The 25,647-nt window shown below is 37.1% G+C and overlaps 3 protein-coding genes across 5 annotated transcripts; 1 reads left to right on the top strand and 2 right to left on the bottom strand.

Moving 5' to 3' along the window:
• Nucleotides 1-2: 2 nt before the first annotated feature.
• On the bottom strand, nt 3-11,691 carry LOC103933505. Its single transcript, XM_048577674.1, is given in 16 exon segments — nt 3-542; nt 623-642; nt 645-772; nt 876-1,113; nt 1,228-1,438; nt 1,564-1,748; nt 2,125-2,649; nt 2,959-4,227; nt 7,408-7,702; nt 7,783-7,933; nt 8,036-8,273; nt 8,390-8,600; nt 8,725-8,909; nt 9,002-9,154; nt 9,315-9,833; nt 10,130-11,691. Coding segments are annotated over 16 exon segments (6,066 nt in total). The 5' UTR covers nt 11,565-11,691; the 3' UTR covers nt 3-239.
• A 3,810-nt stretch (nt 11,692-15,501) lies between these two features.
• Nucleotides 15,502-16,749, top strand: LOC103944487 (zinc finger protein CONSTANS-LIKE 2). The gene is given in 3 exon segments (XM_009354947.3): nt 15,502-15,794; nt 15,796-16,101; nt 16,182-16,749. Coding segments are annotated over 3 exon segments (741 nt in total). The 5' UTR covers nt 15,502-15,569; the 3' UTR covers nt 16,392-16,749.
• A 5,230-nt stretch (nt 16,750-21,979) lies between these two features.
• On the bottom strand, nt 21,980-25,017 carry LOC103944488 (frataxin, mitochondrial-like). Of its 3 annotated transcripts, none has more exons than XM_009354949.3 (5): nt 24,706-25,004; nt 24,202-24,274; nt 24,017-24,064; nt 23,833-23,927; nt 21,980-22,309 (listed from the first exon to the last, which is right to left on the bottom strand). In XM_009354949.3, exons 1-5 carry the CDS (start codon nt 24,945-24,947, stop codon nt 22,180-22,182), a joined length of 588 nt encoding a protein of 195 aa, XP_009353224.2. In that variant the 5' UTR covers nt 24,948-25,004; the 3' UTR covers nt 21,980-22,179. The 3 variants fall into 3 exon arrangements, with proteins under 3 accessions (XP_009353224.2, XP_018502296.2, XP_048434078.1); XM_018646780.2 differs by lacking the exon at nt 21,980-22,309 and adding an exon at nt 22,376-23,060 and having other exon boundaries at nt 24,706-25,012; XM_048578121.1 differs by lacking the exon at nt 21,980-22,309 and adding an exon at nt 23,252-23,574 and having other exon boundaries at nt 24,706-25,017.
• Between the last annotated feature and the right edge of the window lie 630 nt (nt 25,018-25,647).

Raw genomic sequence — 25,647 nt, 5'->3', positions numbered from 1 at the left:
AATAAAAAAGAAAAACATTCATTCCAAGTTGATTCCAGGATAAGAAAGAAAAGAATACACGATGAGCCCAAGTCACACAGCAAAGAGGTCAAACTCAAACTTTTGGGACCAGAAACATCAGAGATAGGCTTTTACAATTACCCGTTAAGCGTTAAATATACAGAAAGAAAACAAATGCGACATGAAAAGGTCAAGGGTTTATGAAAGAGTGAAAAATTAGAGTATCAGTCGTGCTTTAATTATCTACCTTCAACCAGACTATTGGTTATTTCAGATATAATTTTTGGCTTACTAGAAGAAGAAGCTGTGCTGGAGTTGCCTTTCCTTGTGAGAAATGCTGGCTGTTTAGGAGCCGGACACATTGCAGTTTCACTGTCGAGCATGGTGATCACATTCGACACGGAGTGGCGATCGCTCGGATCTTCTTGTACGCATAAGAGTCCGACATTGACACACTTGATAAACTGGCTTTCGTTGCAACTTTCTTCCAGAGTCTTGTCCATTAAATCCAGCACCTTGTTTTCTGTCCAGAGTCTCCATGCCTGGGAAAATGGTAAAATTCAAAAATTGTGTATAGGGTTTGATGGGGTTTAAATGGATATGGAATATTTGACGCACTTACATAATTTATGAGGCTGAAAGTTTGTTCGATTGATAAAAGCCTGTGTTCTTTTTTCCACTGATTATCTCAAGAAGAACCACGCCAAAGCTAAAGACATCTGATTTCATTGAGAAAGTTCCATCCAATGCATACTCTGGAGACATGTAACCACTGCATCAAAAAAATATACTTAGTAACTTATGCAGGCACAAAAGCACTTTCACCTAAAAGGGTCAAGGATATGAAATCATAGACACAGAACTTAGTAGCTTACTAAGTTCCAACTACAGTGTTTGTGTTTGCCTGAGTTTCCTTGCCTCCAACAATCCTCGCCAAACCGAAGTCAGATATTTTGGGGTTCATCTCCTCATCTAGGAGAATGTTGCTGGTTTTCAAATCTCTATGAATGATCCTCAATCTGGAATCTTGATGAAGATAAAGAAGCCCTCGAGCGATTCCCAAAATGATGCTAAAACGCATCTCCCAGTTGAGAAACATGCTTTTTGTATGATCTTGCAGAATTTCCATTTTCCATATAGAGAAAAATTTAGAAGCTATCGTAGTTAAGTCAATCAAGAAATCATATCATGCAGTAAAAGATAATGAAAAGAGGAGTTGGAACGAACCGAATATAAAGAAGTCTAAACTTTTGTTAGGCATGTACTCATAGAGTAAGATCTTTTCTTCTCCTTTCATGCAATATCCCTTAAGTCTAACAAGGTTTCGGTGTTGAAGTTTGGCAATCAGCACCACCTCATTCCTAAATTCCTGCAAGCCTTGTCCTTAAACCCTTGATAGCCTTTTCACCGCAATTTCTTGGCCTCCAATAAACATTCCCTGGCAACAAAATCCCTTACATATAAATTTACAACTAACCACAACAGATAAACATTAATGACAACAAGTGATGCTATATAAAGTTGATTCGAGTGCAAAGGAATGGTAAACAACTGTTCAATTACCTTGTAAACAGGCCCGTATCCCCCTTGTCCAAGCTTGTTTGCATTTGAGAAATTATCTGTAGCGTCTAGTATAGTTTGCATATCAAAAAAAGGTACATCTATACCTTCCTCTTCCTTGAACTCGCTTGTGTCTATCAACTCCTTGACTCTCCTTTCACTATCAAATTGTCCTCGTCTTATTTGATCTAATACAGGGAATTGAAGACATTTATTCACATCAACTATGAACAACTCTGCAGATCTTTCATGACAATAACGCATATAGAAAAGCAGTTACCTCGTTTGTTGTTCATATTTCTTCGCCATATATAAATGGAAATGACGATGCACGCCAGAAAAATCACACTTAAAAGCACCGCTACAGTTATCAGAGGCAATGGCAATTTTCTTTTCGTACGGTCTTCCTTGATGAACCTTGAAGATTACCTTCTGCAAGAACGAAAATAAAATATTTTTTATTGTCATATAATCTAAATTTTCTGCAGCACTCGTGTCAACATAAAAATTTGATTTGCAAGAGGGTACATGACCGAAATTTTGTGCCTAACATGATATTCTCACCTTGAGTACATCTTAATTTCAAGTGATCCCATCGAAAACTGGATTTGCAAAGGCATCTTTTATTTCCATCGCTTGCAGGATTGCACATTGAATGTGGCCAATCCGTGCAGTCTGAAGATTTTTCACAGGTTGGTTCCAGTACTGGTAGCTCCCAACCCATCTCGACTACAATCGGACCTCTGGATGACAGTACTTCAGAACTAAAATTACCCAGGTCAGCATTGCACAAACTTATTACTTTAAATGGTTTGATCTGCGAATTTACCCCTCTGTTCATACGATCACATTTATCTACATTTTCGGTTTGGAAGCCTTGGATGAAAAATCTCTGTGAACTCGAGTTAATGCTAATAACTCTAAACAAGGTTTCATTCAGCCCAGGAATCAGTCCCACAAATTTAACCTCATCTGTGAAGTTTTCGCACTTGAAATGGAAGTACATGGGGTCACCGCAATCCGGACTTGTGCTCAAGGGATAAGGGATGATGGTTGTGCCACAAGGCTTACAGTCTCTTACAGTTGATTCTGCACAAGGCGTAATTAATTGACTGTTATAGCTACCTCATTTATGTCCACATCGAATAATCTCATGCTTTTGCAATTATGTTCACAAGGGTTTAACCCCGCGTTTAATCAAATATAAATAGAATCATGCTAATTGAAACGATATATACATGTAAGGAATAGCATGAAACAGCAGAAAGCATAACGATAAAACTCATGTAACTGAAGCTCATTCTCAGTTCTACATTTTGGCTCATAATTCACAAGGTAAATAGTTATGCCATCCACACATTCATTTGTTAGTTTGAGGAAGCTTCAGAGGAAGAATACCTAAATCAGACAACGCAACACGAACAGAGAGGTCCTGGCCTGCATCGGTATACTCTTCTTCAAGATTATTTAGATCTCCCAAGTTCCATATTCTGCACAATTTAGCATCCCTTCGATTACTATACTCTCCAGATTTAGCATATGAATAGGCCTTGCACAGGCAGCTATTTAAGCACCCGTTCCTGCATTCTGTTTCATTCTCAACGTTGATTTGTGAATCTGGGGTTCCCACTTTCATCTTCTTCAAGCTCAAGAAGGTATCGCTCTTGTTGTTGCCGCATAACACAGAGTCTCTTATGCATCCACCTGAAAAGTCTCCAGAATTCCACTGCTGTAGATATTGGGGCTTGAAACCTGGCAAACATTTGCACAGAAGCGGCCAATTATTACTATTGCAGCTGCCATAGTTGCCGCAAGCATTAAACACACTACATTCATCTCTTGGCGCCCACCAATACAAATTCCACTGCTTTGTGGAATTAATCCACGTCCAAAACTGTATCTCTCCAGTAATATTAATCACCAACCTTGTATAATTGTATTCTGATCGTGGAGGAATTGCTATGTTTTTATAAGCGGAGTTTTGACTCGCATTCCTGAAAATGTTGGAATTTCTAACAACATATTTCTTGCTGAAACTTGATAGTAAGTAAGTAACCGCAGGAAGCATTTGATCAAAGCTGTAAAATGTATCAGTTGCGTGTTCTCCGCCTTTCCAGTACGGAATCGATTCAATTTTTGATTTTGATTTTGTGATGACATACTGGTTCTCTTTATCTAGATCTTGTTTGAAGATGAATTGCCCGCTTGCCGGGTCATCTTCGCCTGTCCATGAAGTCAACTCCAAGCTTTTATTCATTACCATCCCAGGAATGAATGTATCAGTTGGACTTTGAAAGCTCTGCCACAAAAATTTCTCTGCCAAATCGCCACTGCTTAGAACAAGGTTCCCGGAATCCATGAGCCTTGCAGTCCGTGCTGAAGACTTGGATGTTTCATGCCCCGTTGACCAGTAACTCTTTCCAGTAGCATCCAACACTTGGAGGTCATCATCTTGGAGTGCAAGGCGTCTGGTACCAGTGGAATTGAGAACTGGCTTTTCTCTGTTGGCAACCCATACCACTGTCCTCGGACTCAATTGGTGATACCATATGCCAACATATCTTTGAGTCCCTTTAGATGAAGGGCTAAAGAATCCGAGTTCAAATCTTCCTCCAGATGAAACAAGAGTTTCTGATTCATTCATTGGAGTGCCGTATGTTATTGTATCTCTAGCACAGCAAAATGGGTGAGATGAGCACAACAAGACTGCTACAGCATACGAAACGAAGATGGAAAACAGCATGCGATTCGCAAACCATGCAACCTCGTAATTTGATCTTGTTAACCTCCCTCTGAGAAACATCATTAATTAAGGAGAGGCTACTACTACCAAAAGATTGGCAACTTAATTAACATATATCGGATAGAATGTTGATCCTGTGGCAATCATTCAATGCTGCCTGGTTGAACAGTAGTTGGCACAACGTGAAAGTCAAGGTCGTCGAGTTCTTTTTCAACTTTTCTTTGTTTCCACTAATGTCGATATGGCTATGGCCTACATGTATAGAGACTGAGCTCAATGATTGCAAAGTGGCAAATGCACGGTCACGGTCGTCGAATTGTTGTATATCATCTCTTCTTCGTGTCCACAACTTTATTTCTCGCTTTCCCTCTTATTTTGTAAATGGCTTTTTTTTTCTTTTTTTCATTTTTCTGTTGTACAAGAATAGTCAATAACGAGACAATGCATATACATTATCCAGCGTCCATAGTCCAAGCTAATTTATCCAAAACTTTCGATTTTACCGATGAATGCAATTTGAAAGAAAAATAAACAAATAAATAAGAATTTAATTTGGGTCTTCATCTTCTTTGGGGAGTATATGGCAGTTATGCAGGGCGAAGCAGTTTAATTTTGTGCTTTATAAGGAAGTAAATAAGCAAGATTAAGAAGTAATGACTAATGAGGAGCATACTATTAGGAAATCGAGAATGCTATGGCGGCCGGCGAGTGAGTATCTCCACCTCCGATGCTCGGCCAATTGCACCACCTCACACCGAGGCTGTTGTTGAGAAGCGAACCGTGAGCATGAGGATGACGATTCTGTCAGCACGGGTGGAGCCACCTTAGCCTTGGACTGTAGCTTAGGGAGGTTTTTTGTAAGTGTAGTGCTGTTTACACGCTCATTTTTATTTTTCATACATCCTTCTTAGTTTTCGTCATTCGATGGAGTAAATTATAAGATTAATGGCAAAAAATTAATAAGGATGTTTGAATAGCACTATCTTTTTTTTAACTCATGCTTTAATGGCTTATGTTAATGCATGTAGCCTACATAGCCCACTCAATCCCAAAACAGGTTAGCATTTCATGTATATTTAGTAGAGGATAGGTAATAAATAGAACTTTTTATGCTAAAAATAATAAACTAGTTCTATCTCCTCTCCCCCTTCTATCCTATTCGTTAAAGAAAAAGATCATTTACTCTATGCAATTTAGCCTCTGTACTTCTTACTCAAGAAAAGAAAAATAACTTTTTTTAGTTCACAATTAAATTCCTATATCCACAATTCCTTATTTTTCGTTTCCGATTTTCCAATGAATGTAACTTTTGGTACGTTCTTAATTGCTTTAATTACTTCTTCTTGATTTATTTAGTAGGTTAATTATTTATATGGTCCTTGAAGTTATCTGTTAGGGTTATGATTTCAATAATTATTTATATTCTATTATGGTTTTTTATTATATAATAAAAAAATAAACATATGATTTTATAGTACTAATTTCAACTAATTCACCAAAAAAAATAAAAAATCATGGCTCCGCCCTTGCCTATCATCCGGAGCCCCATTGTCGATGGCTGTTATTCCTTGTGAAAATTAAATTTCCTTTCAATTCTCAGTGCACCTTGAGGGGTACATATGCAATTTTGGAAAAATTTTGGTGGCATCAATAGTTATGCTGGGCTTCAGCAGTGTAGGTTCGAACCCAACTGTCAGCCATATTAACCTTTGGGCTTCGGATTTGGCCCAACATCAATAGGTTTAAACTTTTGAGAAAGGCTTCACAACCTTGAAAACAAAAATTCTTTCATTTTGCATATCCTTGCACATTTAATATTTTGTAATAGACCAATAGTGTATGAATGTTTGTTTATTAGGCTCTTATTTTCGAGTGTAGATGTAGTACTTAAACGATAAATATGTTTTATTGAAGTAATATTTATGTGGCAATGTGTGGTATGTGCAAATTTAAGAAAAAAATATATATTTTTCTTAACAGGTCATAATGGGTCATAACGGGTCGGGTCATTTTACCCATTGGGTAAAGTGACCCGACCTATTAAGGACTCGTTAAGATAACCGATGTGACATGACACGATCCGTTAAGATAATAGGTGTTACACGAAAACGATACGAACACGACAAACACGATCCATTTGCCAAATATGAGAGGGGTAAATCATAAAACGATTCTCTAGTGGAGGATAAGTTTTCTAAACAAAAAATATTGAGCGTTATTAATCTAAGATCATTAATTTCGTCACCCAATTGATTAAAAACTCTCTAACATGCACATGCAAAGGCATGTAGCACAGCTCTACATGACAACTATATAATGGATGAATGATGTATTATTTAGGATAGTGGGTCAGATCGAATGAATCGAAGAATATTAATAACCAAATATTACAAAAGTATGTGGAAAATACAAATGGATGTGTGAATAGCACTTCCTATTATTTACATACATGACAAATATACATATTTATAATATCGATAGTGTCACTGAAACAATATATTAAATGTTATTCTAATTGATAATGTTAATCTGTACACTCTTCAAAAAAAAAAGGATCTAATTGAACTTTACGCTCCAAATTTTTTACCCAACACCGTTGATGAAACAATCCAATTATAACAAGTTCTTATAGAATTTCTAATATAATTAAAAAAGACTAACCCCAAGCAAAATATGCGGAAATCCCCTTGGAAGTATCAAAGAAATAATGCTAACATGTAGAAAAATAAACCTATTCCTTATTTTGTTGCTCTCTTCGATGGAAGTTTTATTTTCCCATAATGCATCCAAATTTTTATGCCCCAAGCCAAAATATCACAAGTCCCACCTCCTCCTCGACCCCCATAAAAAGAAAGGAAATAAAAAAGAAAAACATTCATTCCAAGTTGATTCCAGGATAAGAAAGAAAAGAATACACGATGAGCCCAAGTCACACAGCAAAGAGGTCAAACTCAAACTTTTGGGACCAGAAACATTAGAGATAGGCTTTTACAATTACTCGTTAAGCGTTAAATATACAGAAAGAAAACAAATGCGACGTGAAAAGGTCAAAGGTTTATGAAAGAGTGAAAAATTAGAGTATCAGCCGTGCTTTAATTATCTACCTTCAACCAAACTATTGGTTATTTCAGATATAATTTCTGGCTTACTAGAAGAAGAAGCTGTGCTGGAGTTGCCTCTCCTTGTGAGAAATGCTGGCTGTTTAGGAGCTGGACACATTGCAGTTTCACTGTCGAGCATGGTGATCACATTCGACATGGAGTGGCGATCGCTCGGATCTTCTTGTACGCATAAGAGTCCGACATTGACACACTTGATAAACTGGCTTTCGTTGCAACTTTCTTCCAGAGTCTTGTCCATTAAATCCAGCACCTTGTTTTCTGTCCAGAGTCTCCATGCCTGGGAAAATGGTAAAATTCAAAAATTGTGTATAGGGTTTGATGGGGTTTAAATGGATATGGAATATTTGACGCACTTACATAATTTATGAGGCTGAAAGTTTGTTTCGATTGATAAAAGCCTGTGTTCTTTTTTCCACTGATTATCTCAAGAAGAACCACGTCAAAGCTAAAGACATCTGATTTCACTGAGAAAGTTCCGTCCAATGCATACTCTGGAGACATGTAACCACTGCATCAAAAAATATACTTAGTAACTTATGCAGGCACAAAAGCACTTTCACCTAAAAGGGTCAAGGATATGAAATCATAGACACAGAACTTAATAGCTTACTAAGTTCCAACTATAGTGTTTGTGTTTGCATGAGTTTCCTTGCCTCCAACAATCCTCGCTAAACCGAAGTCAGATATTTTGGGGTTCATCTCCTCATCTAGGAGAATGTTGCTGGTTTTCAAATCTCTATGAATGATCCTCAATCTGGAATCTTGATGAAGATAAAGAAGCCCTCGAGCGATTCCCAAAATGATGCTAAAACGCATCTCCCAGTTGAGAAACATACGTTTTGTATGATCTTGCAGAATTTCCATTTTCCATATAGAGAAAAATTTAGTAGCTATGGTAGTTAAGTCAATCAAGAAACCATGTATCATGCAGTGACAGATAATGAAAAGAGGAGTAGGAACGGACCGAATATAAAGGAGTCTAAACTTTTGTTAGGCATGTACTCATAGAGCAAGATCTTTTCTTCTCCTTTCATGCAATAGCCCTTAAGTCTAACAAGGTTTCGGTGTTGAAGTTTGGCGATCAGCACCACCTCATTTCTAAATTCCTGTAAGCCTTGTCCTGAAACCCTTGATAGCCTTTTCACCGCGATTTCTTGGCCTCCAAGAAACATTCCCTGCAACAAAATCCCTTACATATAAATTTATAAGAAACCACAACAGATGAACATCAATGACAAACAAGTGTTGCTATATAAGGTGATTCAAGTACTAAGGAATGGTAAACAACTGTTCGATTACCTTGTAAACAGGCCCGTATCCCCCTTGTCCAAGCTTGTTTGCATTTGAGAAATTATCTGTAGCGTCCAGTATAGTTTGCATATCAAAAAAAGGTACATCTATACCTTCCTCTTCCTTGAACTCGCTTGTGGTTATCAACTCCTTGACTCTCCTTTCACTATCAAATTGTCCTCGTCTTATTTGATCTAATACAGGGAATTGAAGACATTTATTCACATCAACTATGAACAACTCTGCAGATCTTTCATGACAATAACGCATATAGAAAAGCAGTTACCTCGTTTGTTGTTCATATTTCTTCGCCATCTATAAATGGAAATGACGATGCACGCCAGAAAAATCACACTTAAAAGCACCGCTACAATTATCAGAGGCAATGGCAATTTTCTTCTCGTATGCTCTTCTTTTGGTTGTCCTAGAAGATTACCTTCTGCAAGAAAGAAAAGAAAATATTTTTTATTGTCATATAATCATTTTTACTGTATTGTACAATGTAAAACGATTCTGCAGCACTCGTATCGACATAAAAATTTGATTTGCAAGAGGGCACATGCATGACCGAAATTTTATACCTAACATGATATTCTCACCTTGAGTACATCTTAATATCGAGCCATTCCATCGAAAATTGGCTTCGCACAGGCATCTTTTCTTTCCATCTCGTGCACTCTTGCAAATTGAATGTGCCCAACCCCCGCAGTCTGCAGATGTTGTGCAGGTTGGTTCCTTTGGTAGCTCCCAACCCATCTCCACTACTTTAGGACCTCCGGATGAAAGTACTTCAGAACTAAAATTACCCAGGTCAGCCTTACACGGACTGATTACTTCAAATGGAAATGATGGATTGTTCTGCCAATTAGCCGCACTGTTTCTAGGATCACAGTTATCTACATTTTCGGTCTGGGGGCCTTGGATGAAAAATCTCTGGGTACTTGAGTTTATGCTAATAACTCTAAACGAGGTGTCATTCAGTCCCACAAAGCTAACCTGACCTGTGAAGTTGTTGCACTTGAAACGGGAGTACATGGGGTCACCGCAACCCAGTCCTGTGCTCAGGGGATAAGGGATGATGGTTGTGCCGCAAGGCTTACAGTCTCTTACAGTTGATTCTGCACAAGGTGTAATTAATTGACTGTCATAACGAGCTAAGAAATTATCACTACCTCATTTATGTTCATATCGAATAATCTCATGCTTTTGCAATTATGTTCAAAAGGGCTTAACCCCACTTTTAATCAAAGGTAAATAGAATCATGCTAATTGAAACTATATACATGTATGGAATAGCGTGAAACAACAGAAGGCATAAAGATAAAACTCATGTAACTAATGTTCACACAGAAAAAAAAAATCTGCCATCCACACATTCATTTAATAGTTTCGGAAAACTTCAGAGGAAGAATACCTAAATCAGACAACGCAACACGAACATAGAGGTCTTGGCCCGTATTGGTATACTCTTCTTCAAGATTATTTAGATCTCCCGCGTTCCATATTCTGCACAATGAAGTAGCCGCCTCATTTCGATTACTACTGTTTTCAGATTTAGTATATGAATAAACCTTGCACGAGCAGCTATTTAAGCACCCGTTCCTGCATTCTGTTTCATTGTCAACGTTTCTTTCTGAATCTGGGTTTCCCACTTTCATCTTCTTCAAGCTCAAGAAGGTATCATTCTTGTTGTCGCCACATAATGCGAACTTTCTTGTGCATCCACCTGAAAAGTCTCCAGAATTCCACTGCTGTAGATCCAGGGGTTTGAAACCTGGCAAACATTTGCACAGAAACGGCCTGTTATTATAATTGCAGCTGCCATAGTTGCCGCAAGCATTTAACACACTGCAGTTATCTCTTGGCGCCCACCAATACAAATTCCACTGCTTTGTGGAATTAATCCACGTCCAAAACTGTATCTCTCCAGTAATATTAATCACCAACCTTGTATAATTGTATTCTGATCGTGGAGGAATTGCTATGTTTTTATGAGCGGAGTTTTGACTCGCATTCCTGATAATTTTGGGATTTCTAACAACATATTTCTTGCTGAAATTTGATAGTAAGTAAGTAACCGCAGGAAGCATTTGATCAAAGCTGTAAAATGTAACAGGTGCCTGTTCTCCGCCTTTCCAGTACGGAATCGATTCAATTTTTGATTATGATTTTGTGATGACATACTGGTTCTCTTTATCTGGATCTTGTTTGAAGATGAATTGCCCGCTTGCCGGGTCATCTTCGCCTGTCCATGAAGTCAACTCCAAGCTTTTATTCATTACAATCCCAGGAATGAATGTATCAGTTGGACTTTGAAAGCTCTGCCACAGAATATTCACTGCCAACTGATCATCGCCGCTGCTTAGGACAAGGTTCCCGGAATCCATGAGCTTCGCAGTCCGTGTTGAAGACTTGGATGTTTCAAGCCCCGTTGACCAGTAACTCTTTCCAGTAATATCCAACACATGGAGGTTCCCATCTTGGAGTGCAAGAGATCCGGTTCTGGTGGAATTGAGAACTGGGGATTCTCTGTTGGCAACCCATACCACTGTCCTCGGACTCAGTTGGTGATACCATATGCCAACATATCTTTGAGTTCCTGTAGGTGAAGGGCTAAAGAATCCGAGTTCAAATCTTCCTCCAGATGAAACAAGAGTCCCTGATTCAACACCGTCGATAATTGGAGTGTCGTATGTTATTGTATCTGTAGTATAGCGAAAGCAAACTGAGTGCGATGAGCACAACAAGATTGCTAAAGCATATGAAACGAGGATGGAAAACAGCATGCGATTCGCAAACCATGCAACCTCGTAATTTGATCTTGTTAACCTCCCTCTGAGAAACATCATTAATTAAGGAGAGGCTACTGCTACCAAAAGATTGACAACTTAATTAACATATATCGTAGAGAATGTTGATCCTGTGGCAATCATTCAATGCTGCATAGTTGAACAGTAGTTGGCCCAAAGTGAAAGGTCAAGGCCGTCGAGTTCTGTAGATTTTTCAACTCTTCTTTGTTTCCACTGATGTCGTTATGGCTATGGCCTACATGTATAGAGACTGAGCTCACTGATTGCAATGTGGCAAATGCACGGTCACGGTCGTTGAATTGTTGTATATCATCTCTTCTTTGTGTCCACAACTTTATTTCTCGCTTTCCCTCTTATTTTGTAAATGGCTTTTTTTTTCTTTTTTTTCATTTTTCTGTTGTACAAGAATAGTCAATAACGAGACAATGCATATACATTATCCAGCGTCCATAGTCCAAGCTAATTTATCCAAAACTTTCGATTTTACCGATGAATGCAATTTGAAAGAAAAATAAACAAATAAATTAGAATTTAATTTGGGTCTTCATCTTCTTTGGGGAGTATATGGCAGTTATGCAGGGCGAAGCAGTTTAATTTTGTGCTTTATAAGGAAGTAAATAAGCAAGATTAAGAAGTAATGACTAATGAGGAGCATACTATTAGGAAATCGAGAATGCTGTGGCGACCGGCGAGTGAGTATCTCCACCTCCAATGCTCGGCCAATTGCACCACCTCACACCGAGGCTGTTGTTGAGAAGCGAACCGTGAGCATGAGGATGACGATCCTGTCAGCACGGGCGGAGCCACCCACAAGGCTAAGGTGGGCTGTAGCTTAGGGAGGTTTTTTGTAAGTGTAGTGCTGTTTACACGCTCATTTTCATTTTTCACACATCCTTCTTAGTTTTCGTCATTCGATGGAATAAATTATAAGATTAATGGCAAAAAATTAATAAGAATGTGTGAATAGCACTATCTTTTTTTTAACTCATGCTTTAATGGCTTATGTTAATGCATGTAGCCTGCATAGCCCACTCAATCTCAAAACAGGTTAGCATTTCATGTATATTTAGTAGAGGATAGGTAATAAATAGAACTTTTTATGCTAAAAATAATAAACTAGTTTCTATCTCCTCTCTCCCTTCTATCCTATTCATTAAAGAAAAAGATCATTTACTCTATGCGATTTAGCCTCTGTACTTCTTACTCAAGAAAAGAAAAAGAATGTTTTTTAGTTCACAATTAAATTCCTATATCCCCAATTCCTTATTTTTCATTACCGATTTTCCAATGAATGTAACTTTTGGTGCGTTCTTAATTGCTTTATTTACTTCTCCTTGATTTATTTAGTAGGTTAATTATTTATATGGTCCTTGAAGTTATCTGTTAGGGTTATGATTTCAAGAATTGTTGATATTCTATTATGGTTTTTATATTGATTATTATATAATTTTATATAATAAAAAAATAAACATATAATTTTATAGTATTAATTTCAACTAACTCACCAAAAAAAAAAAATTAATCATGGCTCCGTCCTTGCCTTTCATCCGGAGCCCCATTGTCGATGGCTGTTATTCCTTGTGAAAATTAAATTTCCTTTCAATTTTCAATGCACCTTGAGGGGTACATAGGCAATTTTGGAAAAATTTTGGTGGCATCGATAGTTATGCTGGGCTTCAGCAGTCAGGTTCGAACCCATCTGTCGGCCATATTAACGTTTGGGCTTCGGATTTGGCCCAACATTTTTGTACTAGTGAAGAAGTCGCTTATTTTGCCCTGTAACTATTTCCAGTAGTATCCCACACGTGGACGTTACAGTCTTGGAGTGCAAGAAATCTGATTTTTTTTTTTTTTTTTCCTATTTCTTTTGGCGAAGGGGTAAAGAATTCGAGTTCAAAACTTCCTCCGGCACAACAAGACTACTATTGCATACGAAATGAAGATGGAAAACAGCAGGCGATTCACAAACCTTGCTGCAATGACGTACTTTGATCTTGCTACCCTCATACTGGTAAATGTTAACCTTGTTGCAATCACTTTGTGAGAATGTGGGGACGAAGTTCCACTTTGGTGAGGGACGTAAGGATTTATAAAAGATTGAACTACTCTTTATATTAGCAATTAATTTTATAATGAAACCTCAATTTTTTTCACACTCAATGCTATCGCGAATCTTTGTGTCCACTCCTTCACTTTCTATTAGGATATTACACCCATATGCACTTTTCATTTTTCGTTTCGACACCATATCCCAATACTAAAGTCAGATTTTTGCAAAGTTCTTAGTTTTATAACAAAGTGGTATATAAAAAATTGGTACATATTACATAAAAAAAATATAAAAAAAAATTGTACTGATCCTATATTCAAGAAAATAAAAAATAAATTAATATATGTTTAGAATTTTGTAATATTAATCTTGGGAGATATTTTGTTTACACCTTTTAACCTTACACACACTACCTTTAATATCTAATCATAAAATTAAATAAATCGAACAAAATAACGGACAATATTTAACAAGAGTTTTCGAGAAGCTTAAAACGACGCTAATTATATTTCCGAGTAATGCTATTTATACCATATTTTTATATCACCTTAGGCGGTATTCGATGTGGATAGCCATATCATTTGAATTAATCAGATTTTTAAATTTAGTTCATTATTTAATAAACTAATAATTAAAAAAAAACTAATTAATTAAATGACAATTGTGGTATAGGAAGAGTTTTTCTTCTTTATTTCCTTGAATTTTGTAAATTTTTCAAATAATATGGTTGTTCACATTAAATATCACTTAAAGTGGTACAAAAATATGGTATAAAAATATGTTTTCAATCTTTGTTATTTTTCCTAATTTGACGACTGGCTATTGGCGGTTTCTATGCTGAGCGCGTCGGCTTGATGATTCTTATCTATTATAATATTTTTAATAAAAAAGTAGGATAGGAATTGAGGACATGATTCGGAGCCGCGAAACGCAAGGCTGAAAATCGCGCTATTCGGGGATTCGGGACCCACAGTACACGTAATAAATAATCAAATCTTGCGGGTGCAGACCCACGTGGTCCGATGGCTCAAATTCCGCCATGCAAGCGAATAGAATCTCCTCACATAGAAATACGCCACCTGGATGCCATGTCAGCCAGATTTTCGAAAATATCCTTGCGAGTCTGCACCAACCAAAGGAGGGAAAAGACCGAAGGCCCCCCCCCGCGTGCACATACAGACCACACAAGCTTTTGTTCCCCCAGGAGCCGACACCTGGCGCCGCGGAGCACCACAGCCTCCGCCTTTGGTCGTCCTCCCATTGAAACCTTTGGACTATTTTGAATTTCTGCAGCGTTTTGTACTTGAAATGACCTCCATGCCCTTTGTCTACTTGGTGGTATTCAAGGCACTTTCTTTTCAACTTTTTTCTATTTTTTTAAAAGAAATTGGTGAGAGATTTGAGTGAATTTACTGTTCTTTTATTTTCTCGTCTGATCGAGTAAATTTTAGATACATGCAATCACTTGAAAAATATGCATTCAATGTATTTAAAGCTTCTTAAGCAAAAGTAATTCAAACGATCTATTATATTTATAACTTGGCCTATAATTTTTTTCATCATTTAATTACCTGTACGATTATATGACATAACCTAAGGCGAGAAGTTTATCTAGTAGACAATGACAACTTCAACCACAAGTCCACAACCTCGTATAGGCTTGAAGCTTAAAAATAAACTTAAAATACGTGCAATCATCTGTAAATGAGGTAAGTAATTTGTATTAAGCTAATTCTTGAAATTTAATTATTTGAGTAGTTGATGTGTCAAAAACATGTTCCAAGAATGGTAAAATCGTAATTGAAATAAAAAGCAGGGCTGATGCTATTATTGTCGGCAAGTGGCCCTTTCCCTTGTTTTCCCTTCCATCTTACCCATCCTGAAGTTGCAGAAGAGAGAGAATAAGATTTTCCGAGAAACACCCAGAAACTGCGAGAAAAGAAAATTCCCAAAAACTGAAGGCGGACTCTGCGTCCTTTGCAATCAAGAGAAAGATGAAGAATTGCGAGCTCTGCCGGCTTCCAGCGAGAATCTTCTGCGAATCAGACCAGGCGATTCTGTGCTGGGACTGCGACGCCAAGGTTCACGGCGCCAATTTCCTGGTGTCTCGCCACTCCCGGAGCCTCCTCTGCCACGGCTGCCAGTCTCTCACGCCTTGGAAGGCCTCCGGCGAAAAGCTCGGCCACACTTTTTCGGTGTGCGAGAGCTGCGTTCTCCCTAGACGGAGGCAGAGACGACGACGACGAGAGCCAGGGCGGCAATGATGAGGAATTCGATTCGGATAACGATGAGATTGACGACGACGATGACGACGATGATGATGAGGATGTTGATTTCGATGAGGACGGAGATAATCAAGTGGTGCCGTTGTCTTCCACCGCGACGCCGCCTCCGCCGACTTCAAGCGCATCGAGCGGCGAGCAGTCTGCGACTGCTTTCAACAATGGCGGTGGAGGTGATTCCAAAACCGCCACCGCCGTTTCGTTGAAGCGATTCAGAGAAACCGCGTCGGATCTTCGCTCCCAGGTACGTTATTCTCCGTTTCCGTTGATTTCAGAATCGTCTTTCATTTTTCAACGGCTAAGATTCGTAAGTTTATATCACAGATCGCCGATCTCGACCGTTCATGTCCTCACCAGAGGTGTGGCTCCGCTAAGGCTGCTCGAGCGGGTCCGTCGGAACGCAACGGCGGAGCCACTTCGGTTGACTCATCGAGACCTCGAAAAGACCGGAGAATCGACCTAAACCGGCCGGCTTCTCCGTCCTCGCCCGTTATTGAGCCCCCGAGGAGTTTTCGCCGGCAAGGCAATCCGTAACCTTTAATGAAGGATCTGAAGCCGTCGATCTTGACCGCAGCCGTCGTAGCCGTCGGATATGAGGTAGCTTATGATGGATAATTCTTTTTAATTACCTAACAACAGTTTCAACTCAACTGATCCTGATTAGAGCACTAGTTAAATTTGTATTAGTCAGACAATTTGTTTAATATTCTCCTTGTTTATGTCGTGCCATTATTTTATAAAAAAAAAACAGTACTTTGTAATTTGTAGGAGAGTTTGAATTTTTTTCTCTGTTTTTTTTTTCTTGTATTAAAATGGAATTTTGGGTTTGTTTTGATTATTTTTACTTTTTACCCCGCTGTTAATATGAATTATCAATCAAGTTAAATCTTTATTTCTTGATGATTTAAATTATTGACAACATAACATGTCATCATATTTTAACGTCAAATTTGTTAATGAAATTTGATACTTGGTAGAATACGTTACCTGTTTTGCTTTGATTAGTCACGTGATTGACACGTCTCCTGTACCTTAAATTTTGCTAAGCTTATTATACGATTTGATGAGAAAGTTTTAACTAAAAATTTATGTGCTTTTAAAATAACTGAAAGCGTTTTTCATGATAAATTTTTTTTGAAATAATTTTTAATAAAAATATTAATAAATTCTAGAAAAGTACTTAAAGTGTTTTCTGGAATATAAGTGGTGCTTTTTGTAGAAAACATTTAAAGTGCTTCTGGAATCTCAGAATATTGTCTCTAAAAACGTTTTTAGTCATTTTAAAAGCACATTCAAACTAGCTCTTAGATGCCATTTAAAAAATCAATTGATGATTTTTCATCACAGTTTATTTTTATGGAGATCAAAAAAAGAATATATATATTTTTTATTAAATAAATTAGTTAATGGTTTCGTCGTAATAATTTATATTTTCAGAGCTAAAAAAAATTTCCTATAAGTATTTTAGCAACCATTATTGTTTGTTCACAAGCCTGAAAAATGGAATTCAAGTCCGTTTTATATACGGGTTAAAATTTTCATCCCAACCGCCGCTCGAGGTGGTTGATTTAGATGCGGTCTTGCAAGGAATAGATTTGACTTTTGAGTGTGGTGGAGGTGAAAAGACCGAGTCCTCGTGGAGGAGTGCAGATGATGGATGGAGGTGGCGTGAATCGTGATGGTCTGCCTGCCTCTGTCTTTAGAATTGTGGAGGCAGACAATCTGCCTCCTAGAATTATGGCAGTTGTCAGAAAGCCCTAGTCCATATTGACGAATTTGGATTCAAGTTGGGAGAATTTATTTATTTAAAATTAAACCGAAATAATAGCTAAAGAAAATTATCCATACAATGTATGTTGAAAGATCATGATGTGAGAATTTCGAAGATCCTACAAAGATAATCCGAAGAAAATTCTCATCTTATCCATATCAACTCATCAGATTGGGACCTTTCTGAAGGTACATAATGCGTTTGTCCTTTGAACACACAATGCCATGACGCATAATAGTCTCACGAGTCACAACACAATGGGGAGCAGGCACCAACTCATAGTGATGTTCCGGATTTAATCGATCCTGCACGTGTGAGAGAATTATGATCGTTAATACATTGTGGGTATTTAAACTATACTAATGATGTCACTCAGTATTACGATCTGGTGATATTCTACTTCATTTGAAAGTGAGATGTCTTAAGTTCGAATCTCGTGAATGAAATTCGATACCAAATTAGCCTGCCCATTATGTGACTTAACATAATTTTTTCCTTAATGTAAAAATATTAATGTACTAAAAAAAAAAAATTGGTGCTAATAATTTTTATTGTTCATGTGTCGTGGGGTGTCTATTATATCACCTTCAAAGTCTAGCCATTCTTGTGTCGTGAGTATCAGATCAACAACAGGCAGGTAAATGTCGTACCACTTATGTGTCGTAGGTATCATATGCATCAACGGTCACGATGTAATAGCTCTTGTCCAAATTCTCAACCTTTGATTAATATCCTAAACGTTTTTACTCACCTGATTTACATCAAATATAAGACCAGCTTTTACAAAAAACTAAGACGTGTCACGTTTCAACTAACACGTTTATCTCACGTGATTTAAAAACTACGCTAATAAAATGCTTCAACCTATCGTAGTTTCTCTCCTCTTGATTTTTACAAGCTAGTGGGTTTTGTTAAGTACCTATAATTTGTTCTAATCTTAGTTGCTAACATTGTCCGGTTTGGATATCTTTGTATGTTTGTTTATTATTTTCTCTCAACAAATATCTACCTCAAGACCATAAACAAAGTTGATTAACGAAGAACATGAAGATTAGTATCTTTTCCGTAACCTTTATTAGTTGATTAATTTAAGGTCTATGGCCGGCCGTCGCATCAAGTAGGCCAAACGTTTATGCAAGGATTCAATCACTTTACTAAAACCGAGAAATTAAATCTCTATTATATGATTAATTAATTTGATTTATCATAGAATAATACGAGAAAAATATCCCAAGTAACCAGGTTGTGGCTGGAGAGGCTCTCAGCAGAACACCACAAGATCATCAACCAATCATATTTTTTAATACATTGTTTTGGTTCGTCTTCAAGGATTGTTAATTATTAAGAAGTAGAAATTGTAGTAACGATCATTCAATTAAAATTCTTGTCTAGTGGCCCCTTAAGTCATTAAAATGTGCAGTTATGATTCTTTTTATCAACTCTGTTAGAACTTTAGCCAAAATGAGAGGCTGAATCAGGGACAAATATGAAAAACCGAATGAGAAAATTGTAGCAATAGCCCCTCAACTTTAAACCAATTGAAGAAATAGTCTCTCAACTCTAACCGAATTAGAGCAATGGTCCATCAACTTTAGTCCAATTGTACCAATGGTTCTTCTAACATAATTTATTTTGACAGCAGTTCTGACGGAATTGACGAAAATGACCATAGCTATATGTTTTGATAAGTTAAAGAATCAATGGTTATAAATTTTTAATTGAATAACCATTGCTCCAATTAGGTTAAAATTTAAGGATCATTGCTACAATTTTCTCTATTGAGAAAGAATAATAACCTCTGCAAATTAGCATAAAGGATTTGAACTCGATCAAGAGGTTTGGTTCTTGTGGTGGATATTTGTTTGAAGCTTTTAGGGTTCGAATGGTTATGTGGTGGTGGTGTTTGCAGTTGTACTTATTTATGAAAATTTCTAACCCACTAGTCCGGAAGGGAGTAGAATTCTCTCTCCTCTTGTTTTCTCTCCCCTTCCCTCCCCTCTTATTTGAACGGTCACGGTTAAGCCACGTCAATATCTTATATTAATTTTTTATAACAAGAGAAAGACAAAATAAGAGAATGTGAAAGGAAGAGATGGAAGGGAATGGAAAGAAGAAGAGAGAGATTCCTAGTCTGAAGGGAAGATATTACTAGTAGCCAAAGCAAAAGTATGGTAGGTGCTTTTATTTATCTTGACCATAACTTGATGAAATATGACACCACGATGGTGACAAAAGAGGGAGTATGTTCCTAGCACTTGGAGTGACAAAAGGGAGGGTTGTTTTCCATCCCATTCTTTGTAAAATGTTATTTAAATTAGAAGATAAGTGATACTAGCTTGCCTTAAACCATTAGGTGTAGGCGCTTTCCAGAGTTGGAATCTTCTTTCTATTTGACCCGAAACCGATCAATCTAGCCATGAGTAGGTTGAAGAGAGCTCTAACAAGTCTTGGAGGATTGAACCCACGTATGTGATTATCAGTTGTTGCCCGAAGAAAATATTTCGAAGAGCTTGATCAACCCGCTGATTAGGTCACACTTCAAAGAGCGAGCTTGTGGCTAATGAACGGTTGGATGATATCGAATATTGTGTGTGGGTCTGATTCTTTGAGAGTGTCTTAACTATCTAACTAGTCAAACAACCCTATTCAAGTTTTTTCTCAATTGATAGATCGTGGGGTTTACATCCATTAATGATTACCAATCAATAAACATGAGTTTGGACAATTGTCAAGTACACTTCTTGGAAGGCTAGTTAATGGTTCTTACAAACAATATTTCCACTCTAAACTCGACTAAGGAAAGGGGCATAGGGAAGATTTGAATCCTTGATGCAATTTATTGACAAGAACAATTCTATCCATCAGAACAATCGATCACTTGTGGATAAATTTTCTTCATTAGAACAAAAATAAAATTCTTAACCAATAATATCTAAAAAATGACTGTCACAAGGTTTACGGTGAAATGTTTGTACCCTTTCCCACCTTGAACGATGGAGGTTCATCTAAATTTTCACTTGGTTTTCTGGCCACAAAAATTGGTAAAGGGGATGTTTGAGAGAATAAAAAAACCAGCTGCAGAAAGTAGGGTCCATGCCCTCGTCAGTTTCTCTTTGTGATGATCCCAAAGATTCATAAATTGTGTCTGTTCATCGTTCATCGTACGGTTATAAATTATTTTAAATATTTTTATTTAAAAATAAACATAAACAATACTTGACAAAAACTTATCATACAATATATGATGAACAGACACGATTTACGAATTTCTAAGATTGTCACCAAAAGAATCCAACGAGTATCTTGGCAGAAAGTAATCTTTTTCACCGCCCTTGCTAATAGTAGGCTTGTTTTGGATTAGAATATTTGCATCGTGCTTACCCATTTTAGCTTCCTGACAAAAACTTAATAGTGCCATCGTTTTACACTAACCACTCAGCTGGTTTCCAAAATTAAATGAGTGTTACCTTTACGCCAAATTACTATAATATACATGTTATCTTATATACTGATGCGTTGATATAGTTTTCAAGGGAGATTATTGTATACTATTAAAGATATATCCTCGACTTCTTGTAAGTGGATATAATAGTACAAATTTACAAAACTTATAAAACACCTGTACTTAAAAGAATTTCCAATAAGTGATTTTTTATTAGAAACGCATCGAAATTTTTAATAAAAATGCAAGGACTTCTTTGTAACTTAAAAACATTTTTTATAGTCTGAGAGCGTTTTTAATTATTTAAAAAAATTTCTTTCATGCGCGTTGTACGTTGGGTGAATAATTGAGAGGATCATACTTGTATGCCAGCCAAAATATTTTTACCAGTACGAATCCGAGGATTATTCTATCTTGATTTCAAATAAAAAGCTGCTTCTCCACTTACATTTGAAACTACCTTGTCTGCAAACGAAAGGGACAACACACAAAAAGCAAGTTCTTAATTCTATCGGAATAGACACTTCACAGCGATTTATTCTTCTGTAAAATATCCATTATTTGTGTAATGCATGAAACCAGGAGGTGCTCGTCATGCATTATGCAGAAAAGCACGGTGAGGAAAAGCACTATGCCTAAGTCAAATTACAGTTTTGTGGCTGTGATGGTAGCGTTGGGGTTTATAGAGTGCCCTGATAGCCCAGCCACATACAATATTTTTGAACCATGGTCATTGAACTTGGTATAACTGTCAAATTTGTCAAATTTTCAATCGAATAGAGGGTTATCTCGTCCGCTTAAGCGAGAAGGAAACTAAAACAAAATGTATAAATTTTTGTCACAGTAGGTCATAAGCTGCGCTTCGAAATTTTCATTAACATTAATTAGCGAGACTAAAAAACTCGAAGGGAAATTAAAAGATAATTGCATTGAAAGAAAATTGGAGAAATGAAATGAAGTTCTTGCCTGCCTCTTAAGTATGTTGCTTATTGAAATGCTCGAAATCTTGTATTTTATTTACACAAAAACAAATTTTCAGACAATATTATCTAACTTTTGAGGCGGTTGAATTTCCAAGTGAAACTATATTACCAAACTTTTGAGGCAGTTTATGAAAGGCTGATGGGTTCACCACACAGTTTCTCCAACTCACTCTCTAGAATTTTCAATAAACAAGCTTTGGTCCTCCTATAAACCCACGCTTGAGCACTCCGATCCCAGTCAAATCTCTGAGGACCACTGCATCAAGAACATAAATCTTATAGCAAAACGAAAGACAAATTATTAAGAAGTTGAGCAAAATAGTAAGGAGTAAACAGGACCGTGGATTTCTAACACTACATGAGCAAGATGCAGGTAGGAGAATGAGCACGAAAATTTCTATCATGGGATTACAATATTAATACAAGTACTTGTCAAGATGGTGATTACGGGAGACCATGTTTACATCACAATTGACATGGCAGTATAGTAAAGCATTCCACTTCTGTAAACACAAGGCTCAAAGCTACAATGAATGTAGTTAGCTTCCACAAAGACATGTCAATGGCCACCACATTGGAAACATGTTATACATCAACGTCGTGCCAAGAATAATGGGCACATGCATGATGGTAACTCAGTGAGTCACATCTCCACAGAATACTGAGCACATGGATTTCTGAGATTGATTATGTATAAAAATGTGCTGCAATGGATGGGATTTCCCATATAGAAGATGCGTAAACAGTAAAGACCCTCCGCCCCATCAAACTCCCTCCCTTTCATGAGTTTAAGGGCATCAGGACATTCTTCCACGTGAGAGAAGGAACGTCACAGGTTCCAGTTGAAGGGCTACCATTCAAGATTCTAGTCACCACTCGCTAATCAGATAATATTTCCTACAAATTAGTTTCAATTTCAAATTTTTAGCTTCCTTTCCAAAATCTTGTAGGAGACGTTTTATTCAAGCCTGCGCCATTTGATACCCGTTCTTGCTTCAGCTAAGAACCTAGACAGTATTAGAACATTGTAATATCGTATTCAAATTTCTGTAATTTATAATTCACTCATAAGTTTAAGGCATTAATTTCTGATCACAAGCACGTGCAAAGGTGTGTACAAATTGCTCAAAAATAATGCCGCTATCAAGGAAATATGAAGAAGCATGGACACAGAAGCAAACTCATGGACACGCAGTAATACATCAACGGATGATTAAAAAATACGTTCATTCACACATTTCAATATATATGTGTGCACTATGGTATAGTGTGACAGACTAAGGTATAGACTGTTGAGGATACATCCAGTTTCATTCTTAAGTACATAATGGAAGAGTTTCCCACGTCACAGAACTGCTCATTCAGAGATCCTTTACTCTGACAGCATCTAGGGTTCCTCGAACAATGTGATATCTCACACCAGGTAAATCCTTAATCCTTCCCTCGAAGGTCTCTTTTATTAGTTTTAATAGAAGGAACAAAAAATGGATTCTCCACTTTATCTGTATATACCGTTTATTCCTACGAAATACCAGACGAAATAGAATGATCTTAGAAGGGATATAATGAAATTCTTTGATTGATTCTTCCCAGAGAAATGATCCTCGATTGTAAATTTAGATTAACATGCAGTCCGAACAATGGCATGAAGCAAAGGTATCAAGAAGACTCGCAGACATTTTGAACGAACCAACATATAGACTCACAAAAGTGTAACTATACGAGACACAATCAGACAAGCAAACCTGAATCCAATAAGGGCGACAGAAGAAAACATACCTCACCGGGGAAGACAACCAAATTTGTCTGTTTGGTGTTTGTTTGTTCAAAACATAGGTACCACGATCCCCGAGTTTTAAGGTCAGCACCTCATTCTGCCAAATGCAAACCCAATTACTTGCCAAAAACTACATTACTTTCCTATTTACTTAATCAATTTCAAACAACAACCAGCCACTCTCACCCCATAGTCTATGTCAAAGTCGTCGACTTGAACAGAATCTCCATATTCCTGCCAGGTAGAACCATCAATGAAAACATAATGCATAACAATACAAAATGTGTTATGTACCAAAACAAGAAAACAATGCATAACGAGTTTGAAACTCGAATAACTCCGCACGAAAAGGAACGGAAAAAATGAAATACCTCGAATTTCTCTTGGAGGTCTTGTATTGTAGAATCAGCTAGCCTGTGAAATTCATCCTCCTGTAGTACAGAACTGTATGCGCATCAACTCATTAGCAACATTCATTTTACGCCTTGAACCAAGCAGCAATTTCAGCTAAAATTCCAATCCGAACACAAAATCTGTATCTTTAGAATTCCCAATTTATGAATAACTGAAAAAAATAAAGAAAAATATGCGCAAATAGAACCGGTTACAATCTTTTAGTAAAAAATAAAACTGGCGTAACACTAAACAGACAATAAAAGGCCGCTAAACCGCGACTAATGTACGGTTTATTATCACTAATGTTCTATTTTTTGTATTAAAACTGTGTACCTTGTACTATTTCTGCATATCTTAACTTAGTTGGAGCAACATTTCTGCTTCCTACAACTTCTTAGAGAAAAAGATCAAAACTTTCGTTCCATATTTTCTCAGTAACCAAGCAGAATACAAAATTTTGACGGAAAATTGAGACTTACTGGTAATCGATGGCGGCGGGAATATTAGTATCGTCATCGAGATTCAAAGGGCTCGAACAGAAGCTTCTGGAAGCTATCCAACGACGAGGTCCGTCGTGGCTGTTCGAGGAGAGATGAGGAGATTTCTTAGCTTCTAGAATATGGAAGCACGACCTGGAGGCGGTGAAAGAAGAAGAAGGAGAAGATGGAGGTCTGAGAAGCCTCCTCGAGAGCCGTCGCAGCGGAAGCAGCTTTGAAGCCATAGCGGAAAGCCAACAGCTTCTTTCTCGAGCTAAAGCTTGAGGTAGAAGACGGGATGGGCCTAAATTCCTAATTATGGGCCTACGTCAACTCCCGAGAGGTTTTTCAATGTGATCGGTACATAAAATAATATATTACGTGTTACATTATATAAATAATGAGCTATGTGTGTTAAAAAATTAATAATTTAAAAATTAAATTTCGCACCATTTTTATTTACACCTACCCTCATTACGTGTGCCTAGTTTATTGGCCATATTGCTGGCCTAAATCCTAAATATATTGTATCTTTTATTTTGTACGGCCGTGAAATTAAATAAAATTTATTTGAAACAACAGAAAAATATTAAATAAGAGTGTGCGAGAAATTAATAATAATGTGCGGTTATTATTTTTCTGTTTATTTATGTTTCTAAAAAAAGGGTAAAATTACCTTTAGAATACACAATCAAAAGTTGTCACATGTTATGTTTTTGGAATTAGAATAATGTGTTATGATTAATATGTGTTTAGGTTCGATTCACATTGTGAAACAAACAACAAGATATGATGTGGTGAGAATTGCTAGGAAGATTTAAAGTGAAATATGTGATGAAAATTTGATTCTATGAAAGAAAGAAAACTGAGAATATGTTTTCTTTGATTATGCGATATTCTAGCTAATTTATTCTAATTTATGTAAGAAAGGAATCATATTTCAAT

The sequence above is a fragment of a genome, unplaced genomic scaffold (assembly GCF_019419815.1).
Source record: "Pyrus x bretschneideri cultivar Hongxiangsu unplaced genomic scaffold, Pyrus_bretschneideri_v1 Contig12, whole genome shotgun sequence".
In the NCBI taxonomy this organism is placed as follows: Eukaryota; Viridiplantae; Streptophyta; class Magnoliopsida; order Rosales; family Rosaceae; genus Pyrus; species Pyrus x bretschneideri.
The sequence above is the reverse complement of the archived record's forward strand: the minus strand, read 5'-3'. Positions and strand labels throughout refer to the sequence as shown.